Below are 19,011 nucleotides of genomic sequence, written 5' to 3'. Positions count from 1 at the left end.
CACTGTAATTTACTCTAATAGCTGGCATCTGAGTGCACTCTCAGGTCACCAGTATAAGTGACTTTCATTTCAAGAATTTTTTTTGGTTTCTTTTATTTCAAAAGTTATCTGTATAAAATTGAAAATTTACATGCTAACAAAAGAAAAAATAAAGATGACCATGATACCATCAACTAGAGAAAACAATATCGGCATCTTATGTATTTTCACAACATTTTTAATGCATCATTATGGTGCTTTCTTCCACATATCCACAAATATCCCATTCCTCCAAAATCGAACTGTGCCATATATATCAGAGCCTGACATTTCTGACTAACAATACTTTATTTGTCCATTTGTTCTATTTGGGGTTTTGTATTTTTCTTGAGTTATAAGAGCATTTATTATCACTAAAGTTACCTGTCATGTGGGTACAGGGTATAACGAGTGTGTATGCGTCTGCGCATTTATCTATAAATAGGAAGGTTGCTATACTGGGTTAAGAAGAATATGTGCCATATATATATATATATGTATGTATGTATGTATGTATGCCAGCATCTAATTAGGAAAAATGTATGTGTATGTAATGTATAAACATAAACATTACAGGTACATTTTTTCTAATTATTTATTCTTAAATTTTGCTAGGGGTATTCTCTGATGTACAGATTCCACAGATTTAATATTCAAACCCATTAATCTTTCCTCTTGCTGTCAGAATTATATACAGAAATTTCCAAGTCTATATAAAGATATTTATTTATATATTTTTAATACTTTCAGCTTTATATTTTTAATATTAAAATTTTAAATGCTCAGAATTGATTTCTTCTTTAGGTGAGGAGAAATTAAAGGACTTTAATCCTCCTGCCTTATTTATTTATAGGTACTCTGATCAAGATACCAAGATACAATGTTCTTACGAGTGATCATTTTGTAAGATTTGATCCTCATACCTTGGTGGATACTTTGTTTCCTTCAGCTTAAATCTGGATTAGTTTTGCCTGTACATCAATAGACACTTAACAACTTGACAGAGTAACTGATCTGCATAGGACTTTTACTTCAACTTAAAAATTTAGAAACTTAAACCCAGGATTTAATACTGCAAGAAAAGCAGTAGTCAAATGAGTCAGTAAATATTGCATCACCTCAGTAAAAATGTGCTTCATCTGGGCTTGTTTATTCCTAAATCTCTTGATCTTCTGTGCGATGCGAGGATCCTTCTCAAGTTCTTCCATTGTGGCCCATTTACAATGTAAATAGGAACTATCCAAAGACATGTACATTGTGAGACAAGCACAAAACAAGCAAACGGTTGAACTTTAAGGTGTGTTCAATAAACAGGGTAACCATCTATCACAGAAGCAGCACAGTAGTCTGTGGTAGAATACTGAAGATTAGGCTTAGAAGGCTGCCCTTGAGGATAAAAACAGAACAACAAAAAAAATGGAAAAAAAACATGGGAGTAATTCTAAGCATCTAATCTTTATGCAATTTCTATAGAAACTGCCTCAAGGCAGAGGGAAGGAAGGTGCAAGCAGGCTATCACTGATAAATGTTAGTGAAATTGGGCAGGTGGCAGAAAAAGAAAAAAAAATGTGTGTGGGGGGGAAGGGATACATGCTGAAGGACAGTGGTTCTCTACCTTGGGTGCAATAACTGCCCTGCGAGATTTTGAAAAATACCAATCCTTGTGACTCACTTCTCAAAGTCTTAGCTGGAATAAGGGCTTCAGGAGTTTTAACAACTTTAAAAACCTCTCCAGGTAATTCTATAAAAATCTCTCCAGGTAATTCCTATAAAAATCTCTCCAGGTAATTCTACGTGTAGTCAAAGTTGAACACTACTCTCTAAGTGAGCTCAAGTCAATCAATATTTGTGGGTCATGCCTTAGGGGCCATTCTCTGAAAATACAGAAAATATGATGAGGAAAGGAATTTTTATTTATATAAAATCCAACTATAACAATTTCTCAGAGACGTACAAGTTTCTATACTTCACGTAGAAAAGCTCCAAGTCAAATGGGGGTTCTCCTGGGTGAACCTGCAACAAACAGCAAGCACATATCAGCTGAGATTCCTGGCAGATCATCCTTGGGTGCCAAAAGAAACAAGCAAACCAACACCTCTGTCTGGCTTAGTAAAGATTTCTTGAGGGAATTAATATTTTCCCAAGTTTTTTTCTGACAGATCTACAGATCAAGTTTTCCAAAGAATGAATACACAGCTCTAAAGGAAAATATGGACTCAGATCCTCTTTGTGTCCTTTCAAGATCCAGGTTGGGACAGGGTTTAGCCCAAACCGGGCCAGGGATCTGAGAAATATCGGGACTAGAGCTTGGTGCAAAAGTGGGTACATGTACCTCTGATGCCTCTAAACCCTCATTCCCTAAATACCAGTGGTGTTTCCTCACCAAATAAGGAAGTTTACTTTCATATTTGAGGTAAAGATGAAACTATGCTCTCACTGGTACTACCATCCTCTTCCACCATCTAGGGGATACCTATAATACACTTAAGGATATCCTTATAATTTAAAGAAAAACCCCACAATGTTTCCATTAGGACTCTTTTTCCATTTCTTATTCTTAACCTAGCAACTAAGGGATAAATAAATACCTTCTGCAAAGATCACAATGGGGAAAAGTCAGTTTAGTCTACACTCAAATATTTAATAATTCTGTTTTAAAATTCTCGGGGGTGGGGGGAGGGAATAAAAATAAGTGTTGACTAGCCAAACAATATTCTTGCCCAATTCTCACTCCAAGAACGAATTCAAGGTTCTCTGGCTAAACACCTCTTCACAGGGGTGTAATCAATGCTAGTGATAGAAAAGCTAGAAAAATGAGCCACTGACCTCTTGGACCATCTTAGATGCCAGGATCTTCTCTATGATGTTTGCATCATCTTCCGGAGGCTCCTGGAAACAGGTTAAAAAGAAAGAAAATTACTGGCAGTAGATAATCCAAGAAAATAAAAATACTACAATAGGTACCACTTCGTCCTAAAGTTCACTGTCGTTGCATATTAACACCTCCTTCCTATTAGCACAAACATTTTGCAAGTTAGATTGCAGAGCAGTGGACTCTAACTTCTGGGACAATCCTATAACCTTCCCTCCCACATGAACAGAAAAGTTTCTCTGGTTTTCATACTCTTGAGTGTAGATATGCCTTTAGAGTCATTAAAGTTGGTCCTAGAACTTCCTTTCTTTGCCAAAAAGCCTATGTACTGCTGTATAAATCTTTCAGGAAGCTGTAACAGAAGTCTGGAAAACTTATAACCTGAAGGTCCTGATTCTAAGTCAATTAACACCTCTTAGTTTCTAAATCTATTGAAATAGGAGTTTAAAAATACGTATCTCAGTGAGTGACTGGGACGATAAAATGGTATGTGAAATATTTTTTGAACAAAAAGCACTATGTAAATGTAAGATACAATTATTCTCTACTAAATTGTACATTTTTTCCCCTCTGTACCCGAAAATGGCTCTTTGTTTCAATGGATCATCCTCTAAATGCAATCCCACCTGAACACAAATTAATTCCTTCCTTCCCATCCTGGATATACCTCAAATTTTCTAGACTCCTAATCCCCATGAAATCTCTCTACAGACTATAATCATCATCATCATCATCATCAAAACTGCATTAAAAACAACAAACTTCATAAGGATGCAATGAGTCAGAATATTCAATGCATTTACCATTCTTTCTAGGACTTTATTCAAGCAGTTCTAATTCAATGGTTTCATATGCACTATAATCTCTCCATACCTAATATTTATTACAAAATGAGGCTTAAAGCGATGACATGAAAAGGACACTCAGCACAAGAACTCTAATAGCCAAATTTATTATTCTGGGTTCCTGGTTGGAACTCCCCAGAAAGATAATTTATGCTGCATTTCACAGTTTTCAGTGTACCCATTCTAGGGTTCAACTGTCCAAAACCATACTACTACAGAAAACATGATATTACTTAAAATCTTAAATCAAGCATTTCCTAGAAAGGAATGATAGTAAAAAAAGATGAAGAGGAGAGATGACAGAAAAGAATTATGGAAATCAGCAGGCAGAGACAGATACTCCCAAAAGTTACAAATATTGATCATGTTCCCCCAGACAATGGCACTGTACTGGGTGCCAGGCAGAAATTAATCCAAAATGACAACAGTCTCTTCCTACTGTTCAGCAAAAAGGCAAGCAGTGATGTATGAACCATACTTTTCATCAACAGAAGGAACAGGTGAGAAGACAGATTAAGCTTTAGTTTTTCTTAAGTATTTGTTCTGTGTGATTCTTAACACAGGTAAGGAAAAGAGGAGGAAGCATTTATTGTTTATTGCCTGTCTTCTCCCATTACAATGTAAACCTTCTGAGGGCAGGTATCCTTGTTTTCTTTACTGATGTTGCTACATGCCAGGCACACAGTGGGTGATCAATAAATACCTGCTGGATGCTAAACGAATAAGGAAGAGGAAACAAGAGATAAAAGGAAATACAGTGAGGAAATAAAGCATTCAATTCTGACACCACAGACTGCAGGCAATTATTCTTTATCTATGTCACTTTAATAAGTGTAATCAACAGAGATGATATTGTGATTGTGGTTGAAAGGGAAAGTTTAGGGTTAAGTATGTCACTAGAAGGAAAGCCAGAGGATGAAACATGGGATTGTATAACATAGTGAACCCTCTTGAAGGTGAAAATGTTCTAGAATTGATTGTGGTGATGAATACACAACGCTGTGTCTCTACTAGAAGACACTGATTGTACACTTTTGACGGACTGTATGGTATGTGAATTCATCTCGATACAACCGCTTTTTTAAAAAAGCGATATTTTTTGCTGTTTATTCTTTTCTTGTTTTGTTTTCTTATACTGAGTGTTGGCCTGCCATGACATCTTACCTAGAAGTGGATATTTTCCAACATTAACTCTTCATCATTGGATTCCCTAGCCCAGTTTCGGGGTATATTCTCTTTTCTAGTTATACTCATTTCTCTTGGTGATCTCATCCACTCTTACGGTTTAAAATGCCAGAAACTTATGATGACACAAATTCACACATCCAGCTCAGAACCTCTCCCACAACTCCAGATTCATTTTTCTAATGGTTATTTGATATCTCCATTTGAAAATCTAATAGCTATTTCAAACCTAAAATGTCCAAAAACCAAACACCTGATCTCCAAACGAACCTCCCATCCCTACCCCTTCCTACTATAGTTTTCCCCACCTGAGTTCAAGGGATTTCCATTATTCTAGTTGCTCAGGTCAAAAGTTTTGATATAATCCTTAACTCTTTTCTCTCCATACACCATATCTGACTCCCCAAGAAATCCTGTTAGCTCTACCTTCAAAATACATCCAGAATCCAGCCAATTCACCTTTCTTCCATTGCTTCTATTTTAGTCCAAACTACCTTCATTTCTCACCCAGATCATCCCCACGGCCTCCTAGTTAGTCTCCCTGCTTTCACCTTTGTCCCAATAGTCTATTCTCAGTACAACATTCTAAATGACCCTTTTTATTATGTCACTACTCTGCTTAAACTGATAAAAGCCTTCTCATTAAGACGAAGACACACCAATGGTTTACAAGATTCTACAGGATCTGTCCCTAGCTTCCCACCTCATACACACCAAGCACGTTTATACTTTAAAGACTTTGCATAGGCTGTTCCCTCTGTCTAAAATGTTTTTCCTCACTGCATGACTCCTTTCTTTGTTCACCTCTTTCAATTATTTGCTCAAATGTTACCATTGTAGTGACACCAACTCTGATCGTCCTATTTGAAACTGCAGCACTCATCCTTGAATTCCATAGTACCCTTATTCTAAATTTTTTTCCATAACACTTACCACCAGTGACGTACTATATAATTTATTTATTAAATGCATTGCCAGCCTGTTCCAAGGTATTTCTACCCTTTGGAAATTCTGAGCTTAGCCCTTTAGCTTCCCAGTCCGTACATGTTCAAATTCTGGCAAACATGTAGAGGGAGAGACTGGCTGTGTGTTTTGTTGCAGGCCTCATCTCTATTGTAGACTCCTATTCATGCAGTCAGAAATTTTTGTATCTCTGGTTACTTGATATTATCTCCAGCACCTGGAATGGTCCTTGGCATGTAGCAAGTACTCAATAAATATTTCTGAATGAATTTTCAGAGACTTGCAATACAATATTGTAGTAGGAGTATAAAGCAAGTGCCTAGGGAAAACAGAAGCCAGAGCACTTGGGCAAACTGGGAGAAGCTTTGGGATTGAAATGACATCTGAACTAGATATCTGTTAGCACTAAACTTTCGTAATTGGGACTACCAATTACATATACATAAACACTGAAAGGAACAATGTTTTCCTACTCTTTAGTAGAAAGCTTCAAATATTCTCTTATTCTTACCTAACATGAATAATATACATAAAGATGGTTTCTGGTGGTAGATAGTATTTTGATTGCTATTCAGAGTATTTTACCAGCATCAAATCCAAACAAATTTTAATGCATGGATGAAGAAAGTACAGGACTTTACTCTGAGTATTAAGAGAATAGAGGGACAGATATATCCTGGGGCAAGATGGCAGCTTAGTGAGGTGCAGAATCTAATTCGTCCTCCAGAGCAGTCAGTAAATAGCCAGGAACAGTATCGAACAACTGCTGGGGCCACATCAGTGACTGGACACACAGCGTACACGAGTCTGGACAAGTTGAACCAGCTGTGACACCAGAGAACTGGAAGTTCCCCCAGCAGTGGAAGCCAGTGCCCATCCCCCATGGGCATGGCAGGTTGGTTCCCAGAGGGGAAAGGACACTGACTTTACTAGCAGTAGGGGTTTAGCTAATGGGAATTAGCGCAATTACAATGGCGGAATTAACAAATTCTGACAATTGGAAATAGGCCCCTAGCTCAGATAAACCTGGAATAAGAGCTAAAGGCACTAGGAGTTTTTGCTCCAGCAAAGAGGGGGCAGGGCTGACGGGGCAAAAAACAAAAACAAAAAAAACAGAGGCTTTTTGGACCAGACAGCACAAAATACTTGAAAAGAGCTGGGCCCTAAAAAAAAAGGGAGGGGGGCACAGAGAGTCTGGAGATACACACAGCAACATACCAACTTAAGCTCTTGATTAACAAACCAGAAGAACAGGAGTCCTACTCTGAAAAGCATTTATTTCCTTTTTTGCTTTGTTTCCACCAATTAACAGGTCATTAAATTAGAACTACAAGGCTTCTCAGGCTCCAACTGCCCCAGGCCAGGGCAAAATTAAACATGTCTGAGAGACAAGGTGGCTGGTCAGGTGAAAGGAGTTAATTCCCAAAGAGAGGGGTGGGGCCCACCTCAGGTGGATTCCCTCCCTCAAGGAGTTCAGACTCCAGGGTCTGGAAAACTGAAGTGATTAAAGCCAGTGTACAACCTCTCCTCTGTCTCCACCACGCCCCAGCAGAGACAGTCTGCTGAAGTTAAAGGCATCCCATCACCTTATGCTGGTGGGACCTGCAGGCAGAAAAGCACCACACACTGGGCAGGATAAGAAAAAGAGAGTCCAGAGACTTCACAGGAAAGTCTTTCACCCTGCTGGTCTCACCCTCAGGGAAAACTGATGAGGTAACTCTTTTCTCCTCAGAGGAAGCCAGTCAGGTCTGGGAGAATCTGACTGGGGCCTATAATATCTGAGTAAACCCTTCTTAAAAAAAAGATCTATATAGACAGGGCAAGAAACATAAAAACAAGTACTGAAAGATTCTGATCAGTTACACAAAACCTATAGTAGAGTTCTAGAATAAACTGAATTGAATGTCAAAGAACAAAGCTGTCCAGCAAGAAAATCCTAGGTAAAAGAGTGAAAATAATCTCCAGAATAAACTAATTAAGAAAATCAAATGCCTAGACGCCAGCAAAAAAAATACTGAATCATACATGGAAAACTGAAAATATAGCCCAGACAAAGGAACAAATCAACTATTCAAATGAGAAACAAGCGCTGAAACAACTCGTTCAGGATGTTTGAACAGACATGGAAAATCTCATCAAAAATCAAATCAGTGAGCTAAGGGAGGATATAAAGGCAATGGGAGAACAAAAAGAGGAAATCATAAGCTTGAAAAAACAAATCACAGAACTCATGGGAATGAAAGGCAACAAAAGAGATAAAAAAAATAATGGAAACCTACAAGGATGGATTTGAAGAGTCAGAAGAAAGGACTAGTGAACTGGAGGACTGGACATCAGAAATCTGACACAAAAAATATATATGTATAGAAAAGAATGGAAAAATATGAGTAGGGTCTCAAAGGACAATATGAAGTGCACAAATATACGTGTTGTGGGTGTTCCAGAAGGAGAAGAGAAGGACAATGGAGGAAAAACTAATGGGGGAAATTATCAATGAAAATTGCCCATCTCTTATGAAAGACATAAAATTACAAGAACCAACACAATCAGACATTTGCATACCAATGTTTATGGCAGCATTATTTACAATTACCAAGAGATGGAAACAGTCCAAATGTCCATCAACAGACGGTTGGCTACATAAGATGGAATATTATGCAGCTGTAAGACAGAATAAAGTTATGAATTATGTAACAACACGAATGGACCTTAAGGACATTATGCTGAGTGTGATTAGCCAGAAACAAAAGGACAAATACCGTATGGTCTCACCGATATGAACTGATATTAGTGAATAAACTTGGAGAATTTCATTGGTAACAGAGACTATCAGAAGATAGAAATAGGGTAAAATATTGGGTAATTGGAGCTGAAGGGTTACAGATGGTGCAACAGGACTGAATGTAAAAACTCAGAAATGGACAGCACAATATTACCTAATTGCAATACAATTATGTTAAACCACCGAATGAAGCTGCATATGAGAATGATAGAGGGAGGAGGGCTGGGGGCATAAATGAAATTACAAAGAAAGATAGATGATAAAGACTGAGATGATATAATCTAGGAATGTATAATGATAGTGATTAAATGTACAAATTTAAAAAATGTTTTTGCATGAGGAAGAACAAAAGAATGTCATTACTGCAGTGTTCTGAAAACAGATGGTAACTATATTTGAAAATTTCAACTTATGTGTGAGACTAAAGCAAAAAATATTTGGTACAAATTTATATTTTGACTAGTCCATCTCCTAATATAACTTATGTAGACAATTGGTTGAACACCTTAAATACATGGAACTTTGGGTAGGACATGAGATTTTGTTGGTTTGTCCAGGTGATGCCCTGATGAATCCCAGAGTGATTTGATCAGTGAGTGGAAAAGTATTTGCCAAGTCCCCTTCGGGGAACGGTGAGAACGAGGGAAAACTCAACTTCCCCAAGTTGAATTCTTGATATTCTCACAAGAAGTGTGGAAGTGTGGACAACTAAAGCTATAGGCTGAGCCACCAATCTCAGGGTTTGTTCATATGAAACTTAACCCCACAGTGGATAGGTCAAGCCTACTTAAAATTGGGCCTAAGAGTCACCCCCAAGAGAACCTCTTTTGTTGCTCAGATGTGGCCTCTCTCTCCAGCCAACATAGCAAGCAGACTCACCACCCTCCCCCTGTCTACGTGGGACATGACTCCCACGGGTGTGGATCTTCCTGGCAATGTGGGACAGAAATCCCAGAATGAGCTGAGATTCAGCACTGAGGGACTGAGAAAACCTTCTTGACCAAAAGGGGGAAGAGTGAAATGAGACAAAGTAGCAATGGCTGAGAGATCCCAAACAGAGTCGAGAGATTATCCTGGAGGTTATTCTTACGCATTAAGTAGATATCACCCTGTTATTCAAGATGTAATGGAGAGACTGGATGGAACTGCCTGAAAATGTAGAGCTGTGTTCCAGTAGCCATATTTCTTGATGATGATGGCATAATGATACAGCTTTCACAATGTGACTGTGTGATTGTGAAAACCTTGTGTCTGATGAGCCTTCTGTCTACCTTGTCAACAGATGAGGAGAACATATGGAATAAAAATAAATAATAGGGGGAACAAATGTTAAAATAAATTTAGTTTGAAATGCTGGTGATCAATGAAGGGGAGAGGTAAGGGGTATGGTATGTAAAATCTTTTTTTTTTTCTGTTTTCGTTTTATTTTTCCATTGTCTTTTTATTTCTTTTTCTGAATTGATGCAAATGTTCTGGGAAATGATCATGATGATAAATATGCAACTATGTGATGATACTGTGAATTGCTAAGTATGTGTAGAGTGGAATGCACATGTGTTGGGAATGTTTGTGTTCCTTTCTTGTATTTTTTTAAATTAATTAATAAAAAATTAAAAAAAAATTACAGAACCAAGAAGTTCAGCGTACTCCAAACAGTATATCCAAATAGATATACTCCAAGACACTTACTAATCAGACTGTCAGATGTCAAAGAGAAACAGAGAATATTGAAAGCAGCAAGAGAAAAGCAATCCATCACATACAAGGGAAGCCCAATAAGACTGTGTATAGATTTCTCAGCAGAAACCATGGAGGATAGAAGACAGTGGTATGATACATTTAAGATTCTAAAAGAGAAAAACTGCTGATTAAGAATTCTATATCAGCAAAACTGTCCTTCAAAAATGAGGAGGAAATTATAACATTTTCAGACAAACAGTCACTGAGAGAATTTGTGACCAAGAGATCAACTCTGTGAAAAATATTAAAGGGAGCACTAGAGGCAGAAAGGAAAAGGCAGGAGAGAGAGGTGTGGAGAAAAGTGTAGAAATGAAGACTATCAGAAAAGGTAAAAAGAGAAAAAAAATCAGATATGACATATAAAATCCCAAAGGCAAAATGACAGAAGAAAGTACTGCCTTTACAGTAATAACATTAAATGTTAATGGTTTAAGCTACCCAATCAAAAGACACAGACTGGCAGAATGGATTTAAAAGAAAAAGACCTATCTATATGCTGTCTACAGGAGACTCACTTCACATCTAAGGGCAAAAACAGGTTGAAAGTGAAAGGCTGGGAAAAGATATTTCATGCAAACAATGAGAAAAGAGCAGGAGCAGCTACACTAATGATCCGACAAATAAGACTTCAAATATAAAACAATTAAAAGAGACAAAGAAGAACGATATGTATTAATAAAAGGAACAATTCAACAAGAACGCATAACAATCATTACTGACCCAGGGTGCTCAAAAATAAATGAGGAAAACACTGAAAGCAGAAATAGACACTTGTAACATAACAGTTGGAGACTTCAATTCCATACTCTCATCAAAAGATAGACCATCTAAATGGAGGATCAATAAAGAAATGGAGAATCTGAGTAATATAATAAGTTAACTACTGAAAAGATTTAAAAGACATTTATAAAACATTACACCCCACAACAGCAGAATACAGCTTTAACTCAAGTGCCCATGTATCATTCTCATGGAAAGACCATATGCTGGATCACAAAGCAAGTCTTAATAAATTTAAAAAGACTGAAATCATACAAAAGACTTTCTCAGATCAGAAAGGAATGAAGTTGGAAATCAATAACAGGCAGAGGGCCAGAAAATTCACAAATACATGGAGGCTAAACAACAGACTCATAAACAATCAATGAGTCAAGGAAGAAATTACAAGAGAAATCAGTAAATATCTTGAGGCAAATGAAAATGAAAACACAACATATCAAAATGTATGGGATGCAGTAAAAGCAGTGCTAAGAGGGATATTTATTGCTTTAAATGCCTATATCAAAAAAGAAGAAAGAGCAAAAATCAAGGAATTCACTTGGAATTAGAGAACTAGAGAAAGAATAGCAAACTAATTTCAAAGCAAACAAAAGGAAAGAAATAACAAGAATTAGAGCAGAAATAAATGAACTCGAGAACATGAAAACAATCAAGAAAATCAACAAAACCAGAAGTTGGTTCTATGAGAAAATCAATAAGATTGATGGACCCTGAGCAAGACTAACAAAAAGAAAGAGAGGATGCAAATAAATAAAATCAGAAATGGAAGAGGAGACATAACCACTGATTCTGAAGAAATAAAGGAGGTAATGAGAGGATAATATGAGCAACTATAAGCTAATAAACTGGACAACATAGATGAAATGGACAACTTTCTAGAAAGACATGAACAACCAACATTGACTTGAGAAGAAATAGACGATCACAACAAACTATCACAAAGAAAGAGATTGAATCAGTCATCAAGAAGCTCCCAAAAGAGAAATGACTTTTCTTTTCCATTCATAGATGGCTATACATGTGAATTCTACCAAACATTCAAGAAAGAATTAGTACCAATCCTGCTCAAACTCTTCAAAAAAAGACTGAAGAGGAGGGAAGGCTACCTAACTCATTCTATGAAGCCAACATAACCCTCAAACCAACAGACAAAGATAATACAAGAAAAGAAAATTATAGACCAATCTCTCTAATGAATATAGACGCAAAAATCCTCAAAAAATTCTTGCAAATCAAATCCAGCAGCACATGAAAAGAATTTTACCCCATGACCAAGTGGGATTTATTCCAGGTATGCAAGGAAGGTTCAACATAAGAAAATCAATTAATGTAATACACCATATCAACAAATCTAAGCAGAAAAACCACATGATCATCTCAATTGATGCAGAAAAGGCAACTGACAAAATTCAACATCCTTTCTTGCTGAAAACACTTCAAAGGATAGGAACAGAAGGGAACTTCCTAAACATGATATGAAAAACCCACAGCTAACATCATCCTCAATGGGGGAAAAACTGAAAACTTTAAACCTAAGATCAGGAACAAGACAAGGATGTCCACTATCACCACTGTTATTCAACATCGTGCTGGAAGTTCTAGCCAGAGCAATTAGACAAGAAAAAGAAATACAAGGCAATCAAATTGGAAAGGAAAAAGTAAAACTCCAACTGTTTGCAGATGATATGATACTATATGTCAAAAACCCTTTAAGAATATTTTAAAGGTTCATCTGTGCGAGTTGTTTCCACCTTTTAGCGACTTGAAGTTGGATGGGACAATGGAGCATGCACGTGAGCAGAGAGATTATCAATTAGCAAGCAGTTTGTCCACTGCTCCTTGCCACCCCCATCACATATAGTGTTCTCATGAACACAGTTGTGGTGAACCATGATACACTGGAGTTCAGCTAAACAAAGTAAGTTCAAGGTTCTACCAGGATTGATGGATCTCCAGCAACCAAACCCAGCAGACTTTGCAACAGAAACCAAATGCCAGTCCATTAACAACACAAAAATAAAGGAGTGCACGGTGGGTCAGTGGTAGAATTCTCACCAGCTATGCAGGACACCAGAGTTCAATTTCTGGCCCTGCACTCCAAAAAAAAAAAAAGATCAACAAATGGTGCTGCGAAAATGGAATGTTTCATGGAAAAGAATGAAATGTGATCCCCACCACCCAGCGAACAGACAAAAAAGAACACAGGAAAACTGTGCTGAGTTGGGCAGATGATTCAACTAGTCTAATATTCTGTGGCAGTTGAGAACATCTATGTTTTATTTATTGTAAACTCTAATGTCAATCATATAGCCAATGTGGCGGTCTCTCAAAAAATGTTTGCTGAAAATAAAATGTAATGTAAAAAAAAAAAACCCCTTTAAAATTCAGAGCAAAGCTACTAGAGCTAACAAATGAGTACAGCAAAGTGGCAGGGTACAAGATCAACACTCAAAAATCTGCAGTGTTTCTATACACTAGTAATGAGCAATCTGAGGAGGAAATCAAGAAAAAAATTATTTTTTTTTCTTACAATTGCAACCAAAAGAATAAAATATCTAGGAATAAATTTAACTAAGGATACAGAAGACCTATACACAGAAAACTACAAAGCACTGCTTAAAAGAAATCACAGAACCTAAATATATGGAAGCGCACACTGTGTTCATGGACCAGAAGACTAAATACAGTTAAATGTCAATTCTACCTAAATTAATTATAGATTCAATTCAATACCAACTAAAATCTCAAAAAAATTACTTTGTGGAAATAGAAAAACCAATAACCAAATTTATTTGGAAGGGCAGGGTGCCCCAAATAGCTAACAATATCTTGAGAAAGAAAAATGAAGTGGGAGGTCTCACACTACCTGACTTAAAGGCATATTATGAAGCTACAATGTACAAAACAGCATGGTACTGGCATAAAGATAGATATACTGACCAATGGAATTGAATAGAGTGTTCAGATATAGACCCTCTCATTTATGGACAACTGATCTTTGATAAGGCAGTCAAGCCAACTCACCTGGAACACAAAAGCCTCTTCAATAAATGGTGCTTAGAGAAGTGGATATCCATATGCAAAAGAATGAAAGAGGATCCATATCTCACATCTTATACAAAAATTAACTAAAAAAAAATCTATACATTAGAGCTAATACCATAAAACTTTCAGAAGAAAATGTAGGGAAATATCTTATAGAGCTTGTAGTAGGAGGCAGTTTCCTGGATCTTATATTCAAACCATGAGCACTGAAGAAAGATACGGATAAATGGGAACTCCTCAAAATTAAACTTTTGTGCATCAAAGAACTTTGTCAAGAAAGTAAAAAGGCAGCCTACACAATGGGAGACAATATTTGGAATCCACATACCAGATAAGGATTTAGTATCCTGAATATATAAAGGGATTCTTCAACTCAACAATAAATAGACAAACAACCCAATTAAAAAATGGATAAAAGACATGAACAGACATTTCTCAGAAGAGGAAATACAAATGTCTAAAAGGCACATGAAAAGATGCTCAATTTTTCTGGCTATTAGGGCAACAGAAATCAAAACCACAATGCGATATCATCTCACACCCACCAGAATGGCCATTATTAAAAAAAAAAAACAAAAAACAGGAAACAGTAAGTGCTGGAGAGAATGTGGAGAAAGAGGCACACTTGTTCACTGTTTGTGGTAATATAAAATGATACAACAGCCCTGGAAGGCAGTTCAGTGGGTTCTCAGGAAGCTAAGTATAGAATTGCCCTACGACGCCCCGCAGCAGCCGGCCCGCCCGCCCTCCTCTCCCCTCTTTGACTGCCGGCCCGGCGCGCGGTTCCCACGCCCTGCAGTAGCCGGCCCGCCCGCCCTCCTCTCCCCTCTTTGTCCGCTGGCCCGGTGCGTGGCGCCCACGCCCCGCAGCAGCCGGCCCGCCCGCCCTCCTCTCCCCTCTTCCCCCTCCTGCTCCGGTGGCTCTCCAACCACCACCGTGCCCTCTTCCCGCCTTCACCGGCTCCTCCGCCACCGGCCTCGACAGCCTTGCCACCCTCACCTTTCCTCCTCCAGAACAGCTATTGGGGGAGTGGAGACAATACAGAGCAGCTCCCGGAGCCACGACAGAGATCAAAGGGACGGCGTGCCCCATCCTGGAACGGCTGACTGTCTGGGAGAACCAGCTCCGGTGAGATCACCGAGGGGCGCGGGCTTTCCCGGGCGGGATGGCAAGTGGCCAAAGTCCCTCCCTTCCTTCTTCCCAGGCCAGCTGGCAGAATTGGGCATGCGGTCCCCTTGGGCCACGGCGGCTGGCGCCCCCACCACGCGAGGCCCCCCGGACCAACTGAGAGAGTTAGGTTGGAAATCCCCAGACTGCGGAGAACGGTGACCGGGGGGGGTCCCTTCCAAACACGTGACTCCCTGGTCTGGCTGGGAACGGTGCACTCTCCCGGGCTGCGACAGCTGGCGCCCGCCCGCACGCTTGGCGCCCCGGGCCGACTAGGAAATTCGGTCGGGCGCTCTCCCGTGCTGCGGCAGCCGGCGACCCTCCCCATGTTCGGACCCCCAGGCTGGCTGGCACTCTTCCAAGCCGCTTCCGCTGCCGAACCTCCCCCACGGCGAGAGTTTTCCAAAGTTAAAGGACCCACAGCACCTTTTACTGGTGGAACCCGTAGACAAACGTGTGCCACGAGCGCCACCTACTGGGCAGGATAAGAAAAACAGAACCCAGAGATTTCACAGAAAAATCTTTCAACCTGTGGGGTCCAGCACCCAGGGAAATCTGACTAAATGCCCAGACGCCAGCAGAAGATAACGGATCACGCTCAGAAAATTGAAAATATGGCCCAGTCAAAGGAACAAACCAATAGTGCAAAGGAGATACAGGAGCTGAAACAACTAATGCTGAATATACGAACAGAAATGGAAAACCTCTTCAAAAACGAAATTGATAAATTGAGGGAGGACATGAAGAAGACATGGGCTGATCAAAAAGAAGAAATAGAAAAACTGAAAAAACAAATCACAGAGCTTATGGAAGTGAAGGATAAAGTAGAAAAGATGGAAAAAACAATGGATACCTACAATGATAGAGTCAAAGAGACAGAAGATAGAATTACTGATTTGGAGGATGGAACATCTGAATTCCAAAAAGAAACAGAAACTATCGGGAAAAGAATGGAAAAATTTGAACAGGGTATCAGGGAACTCAAGGACAATATGAACCGCACAAATATACGTGTTGTGGGTGTCCCAGAAGGAGAAGAGAAGGGAAAAGGAGGAGAAAAACTAATGGAAGAAATTGTCACTGAAAATTTCCCAACTCTTGTGAAAGACCTAAAATTACAGATCCAAGAAGTGCAGCGTACCCCAAAGAGATTAGACCCAAATAGGCGTTCTCCAAGACACTTACTAGTTAGAATGTCAGAGGTCAAAGAGAAAGAGAGGATCTTGAAAGCAGCGAGAGAAGAAGCAGTCCATCACATATGAGGGAAACCCAATAAGACTATGTGTAGATTTCTCAGCAGAAACCATGGAAGCTAGAAGACAGTGGGATGATATATTTAAGTTACTAAAAGAGAAAAACTGCCAACCAAGACTCCTATATCCAGCAAAATTGTCCTTCAAAAATGAGGGAGAAATTAAAACATTCTCAGACAAAAAGTCACTGAGAGAATTTGTGACCAAGAGACCAGCTCTGTAAGAAATACTAAAGGGAGCACTAGAGTCAGATACAAAAAGACAGAAGAGAGAGGTATGGAGAAGAGTGTAGAAAGAAGGAAAGTCAGATATAATATATATAATACAAAAGGCAAAATGGTAGAGGAAAATATTATCCAAACAGTAATAACTCTAAATGTTAATGGACTGAATTCCCCAATCAAAAGACATAGACTGGCAGAATGGATTAAAAAACAGGATCCTTCTATATGCTGTCTACAGGAAACACATCTTAGACCCAAAGATAAATATAGGTTGAAAGTGAAAGGTTGGGAAAACATATTTCATGCAAATAACAACCAGAAAAGAGCAGGAGTGGCTATACTAATATCCAAAAAATTAGACTTCAAATGTAAAACAGTTAAAAGAGACAAAGAAGGACACTATATACTAATAAAAGGAACAATTAAACAAGAAGACATAACAATCATAAATATTTATACACCGAACCAGAATGCCCCAAAATATGTGAGGAATACACTGCAAACACTGAAAAGGGAAATAGACACAAATACCATAATAGTAGGAGACTTCAATTCCCCACTCTCATCAATGGACAGACCATCTAGACAGAGGATCAATAAAGAAATAGAGAATCTGAATATTACTATAAATGAGCTAGACTTAACAGACATTTATAGGACATTACATCCCACAACAGCAGGATACACCTTTTTTCAAGTGCTCATGGATCATTCTCAAAGATAGACCATATGCTGGGTCACAAAGCAAGTCTTAACAAATTTAAAAAGATTGAAATCATACACAACACTTTCTCGGATCATAAAGGAATGAAGTTGGAAATCAATAATAGGCGGAGTGCCAGAAAATTCACAAATACATGGAGGCTCAACAACACACTCTTAAACAACAAGTGGGTCAAAGAAGAAATTGCAAGAGAAATTAGTAAATACCTAGAGGCGAATGAAAACGAAAACACAACATATCAAAACTTATGGGACGCAGCAAAGGCAGTGCTAAGAGGGAAATTTATTGCCCTAAATGCCTATATCAGAAAAGAAGGAAAGGCAAAAATGCAGGAATTAACTGTCCACTTGGAAGAACTGGAGAAAGAACAGCAAACTAATCCCAAAGCAAGCAAAAGGAAAGAAATAACAAAGATTAGAGCAGAAATAAATGAAATTGAAAACATGAAAACAATAGAGAAAATCAATAAGACCAGAAGTTGGTTCTATGAGAAAATCAACAAGATTGATGGGCCCTTAGCAAGATTGACAAAAAGAAGAAGAGAGAGGATGCAAATAAATAAGATTAGAAATGAAAGAGGAGACATAACTACTGACCTCACAGAAATAAAGGAGGTAATAACAGGATACTATGAACAACTTTACGCTAATAAATACAACAATTTAGAAGAAATGGACAGGTTCCTGGAAAGACAGGAACAACCAACTTTGACTCAAGAAGAAATAGACGACCTCAACAAACCAATCACAAGTAAAGAGATTGAATTAGTTATTCAAAACCTCCCTAAAAAGAAAAGTCCAGGACCAGACGGCTTCACATGTGAATTCTATCAAACATTCCAGAAAGAATTAGTACCTACGCTCCTCAAACTCTTCAACATAATCGAAGTGGAGGGAAAACTACCTAATTCATTCTATGAAGCCAACATCACCCTCATACCAAAACCAGGCAAAGATATTACAAAAAAAGAAAACTACAGACCAATCTCTCTAATGAATACAGATGCAAAAATCCTCAATAAAATTCTAGCAAATCGTATCCAACAACACATTAAAAGAATTATACATCATGACCAAGTAGGATTCATCCCAGGTATGCAAGGATGGTTCAACATAAGAAAATCAATTAATGTAATACACCATATCAACAAATCAAAGCAGAAAAATCACATGATCATCTCAATTGATGCAGAGAAGGCATTTGACAAGATTCAACATCCTTTCCTGCTGAAAACACTTCAAAAGATAGGAATACAAGGGAACTTCCTTAAAATGATAGAGGGAATATATGAAAAACCCACAGCTAATATCATCCTCAATGGGGAAAAATTGAAAACTTTCCCCCTAAGAACAACACACTCTTAAACAACAAGTGGGTCAAAGAAGAAATTGCAAGAGAAATTAGTAAATACCT

At 38.3% G+C, this 19,011-nt stretch overlaps 1 protein-coding gene across 7 annotated transcripts in view; it reads right to left on the bottom strand.

Moving 5' to 3' along the window:
- CHD6 (chromodomain helicase DNA binding protein 6) overlaps positions 1-19,011 on the bottom strand; it is a 261,441-nt gene that overhangs the window by 98,971 nt on the left and 143,459 nt on the right. For all 7 annotated transcript variants that reach the window (XM_077168258.1, XM_077168263.1, XM_077168247.1 and 4 more), the window contains 3 exons: positions 2,845-2,907; positions 1,973-2,031; positions 1,137-1,254 (listed from right to left, as the gene is read on the bottom strand). In XM_077168258.1, the coding sequence (XP_077024373.1) occupies positions 1,137-1,254; positions 1,973-2,031; positions 2,845-2,907 (240 nt within the window). The remainder of the gene's footprint in view (positions 1-1,136; positions 1,255-1,972; positions 2,032-2,844; positions 2,908-19,011) is intronic.

Source organism: Tamandua tetradactyla, chromosome 1 (assembly GCF_023851605.1).
Source record: "Tamandua tetradactyla isolate mTamTet1 chromosome 1, mTamTet1.pri, whole genome shotgun sequence".
Lineage (NCBI taxonomy): Eukaryota > Metazoa > Chordata > Mammalia > Pilosa > Myrmecophagidae > Tamandua > Tamandua tetradactyla.
Note: the sequence above shows the minus strand (reverse complement) of the source record. Positions and strands in the feature narration are given on the sequence as shown.